Raw genomic sequence first — 1,209 nt, forward strand, 5'->3', positions numbered from 1 at the left:
CACAGTGATATCAGCACGTCATCATTATCGAAAGATATTGGCTTTGACATGAAACATCGGAATAAGTCAACATGCTGATTTCTGCCGATATCACAAACTAATTTTTTTTTAATTGATATAATGAACTGGTAGAAAATATCAACCCTAACTGAAAGTATTTTTCTTATTTTGCAAGATGACTGAATATCATATACACTGAAAAGCATTGTATTTTATGTCTCTATCTGCTGTCATCACGATAAGAGTATGCATAATATGGTGTTCATTCCACAACAGAAGAGACTTGATTATCACTAAAATATGGTGGGGAAAAAACTGGATATATCAATATCAATATTGGTTATCAGCCAAATAAACTGTTTTTGTATTGGTATATCAGCAAAAAATCTAATATTCTGCATCCCTATTTGCATCCATGATTTTCATAAATGGAGTAACTCATGTTTCTAGAGGAATCAGTTAGTGTGGATTATAATTACTGTATTTCACTGAAAAAAGAGTCAAATATCGAATGACGTTGAATGCCAATGTAAAGTTTGTGATCTCACCTTCGAAGCTCTTGAAGGACTCAAAGAGCTCAGTGAGAGACTGTGTGGTGAGCTGTTCATGGTACTTGGAAGCCACCTGGACACAGATCTGCAGGTTCTGGCGAATGTTAGCCGACAGCATGGCCCTGAGACACTCCAGAGAGTCCTCCACCGACAGCGAGCCAAAGAAGTTCACCAGCCACTGGAGAGGGAGGAGGGAATTTTAATTTAACTCACGGGTCATGTAATATCTACCTTGTACATGTATTAAGAAAAAAAAACACGATAAGCAATGAAAAAGTAAGACAGACTCTACTTTAAATTGAATTTCATTTGGGCAGTAACTGAAACCTACCTCTGGGTTGAGCAGGTGTGTGTGCACCACAGCGCGCTTGATGTCATACAGGTCGGTGTAGTGCTCCAGCGCCCTTTGCAGGAGTCCAGCCTTCTCGCACAGCTGGGCGATGTGGGCACGATCGTAGTTGGTGAACATTTGGTTGCCCAGGATAGCATCAGCAACCTGCACTCATGACACAAAGCAAGAAAAAAAGTTAGAAAAAAGTGCATCCCAGAACAATTAACCTTTTGAAACCTGAGCAAATTTGATTCCTTTCAAAAATATGCGAAGTTGTTACAAGTTGCAAGAAAATTTCCAGAGGAAAAAAACAACAGAAAAATGTAA

General features: G+C 38.9%; 1 protein-coding gene across 1 annotated transcript; it reads right to left on the reverse strand.

Moving 5' to 3' along the window:
* Window positions 1-548: 548 nt before the first annotated feature.
* On the reverse strand, window positions 549-1,047 carry LOC121965018 (clathrin heavy chain 1-like; the record flags this gene model as incomplete). Its single annotated transcript, XM_042515185.1, has 2 exons — window positions 549-729; window positions 883-1,047. Coding segments are annotated over 2 exons (346 nt in total), but the record flags the coding sequence as incomplete, so codon positions are not given.
* Between the last annotated feature and the right edge of the window lie 162 nt (window positions 1,048-1,209).

Source organism: Plectropomus leopardus, unplaced genomic scaffold (assembly GCF_008729295.1).
Source record: "Plectropomus leopardus isolate mb unplaced genomic scaffold, YSFRI_Pleo_2.0 unplaced_scaffold18217, whole genome shotgun sequence".
In the NCBI taxonomy this organism is placed as follows: domain Eukaryota; kingdom Metazoa; phylum Chordata; class Actinopteri; order Perciformes; family Serranidae; genus Plectropomus; species Plectropomus leopardus.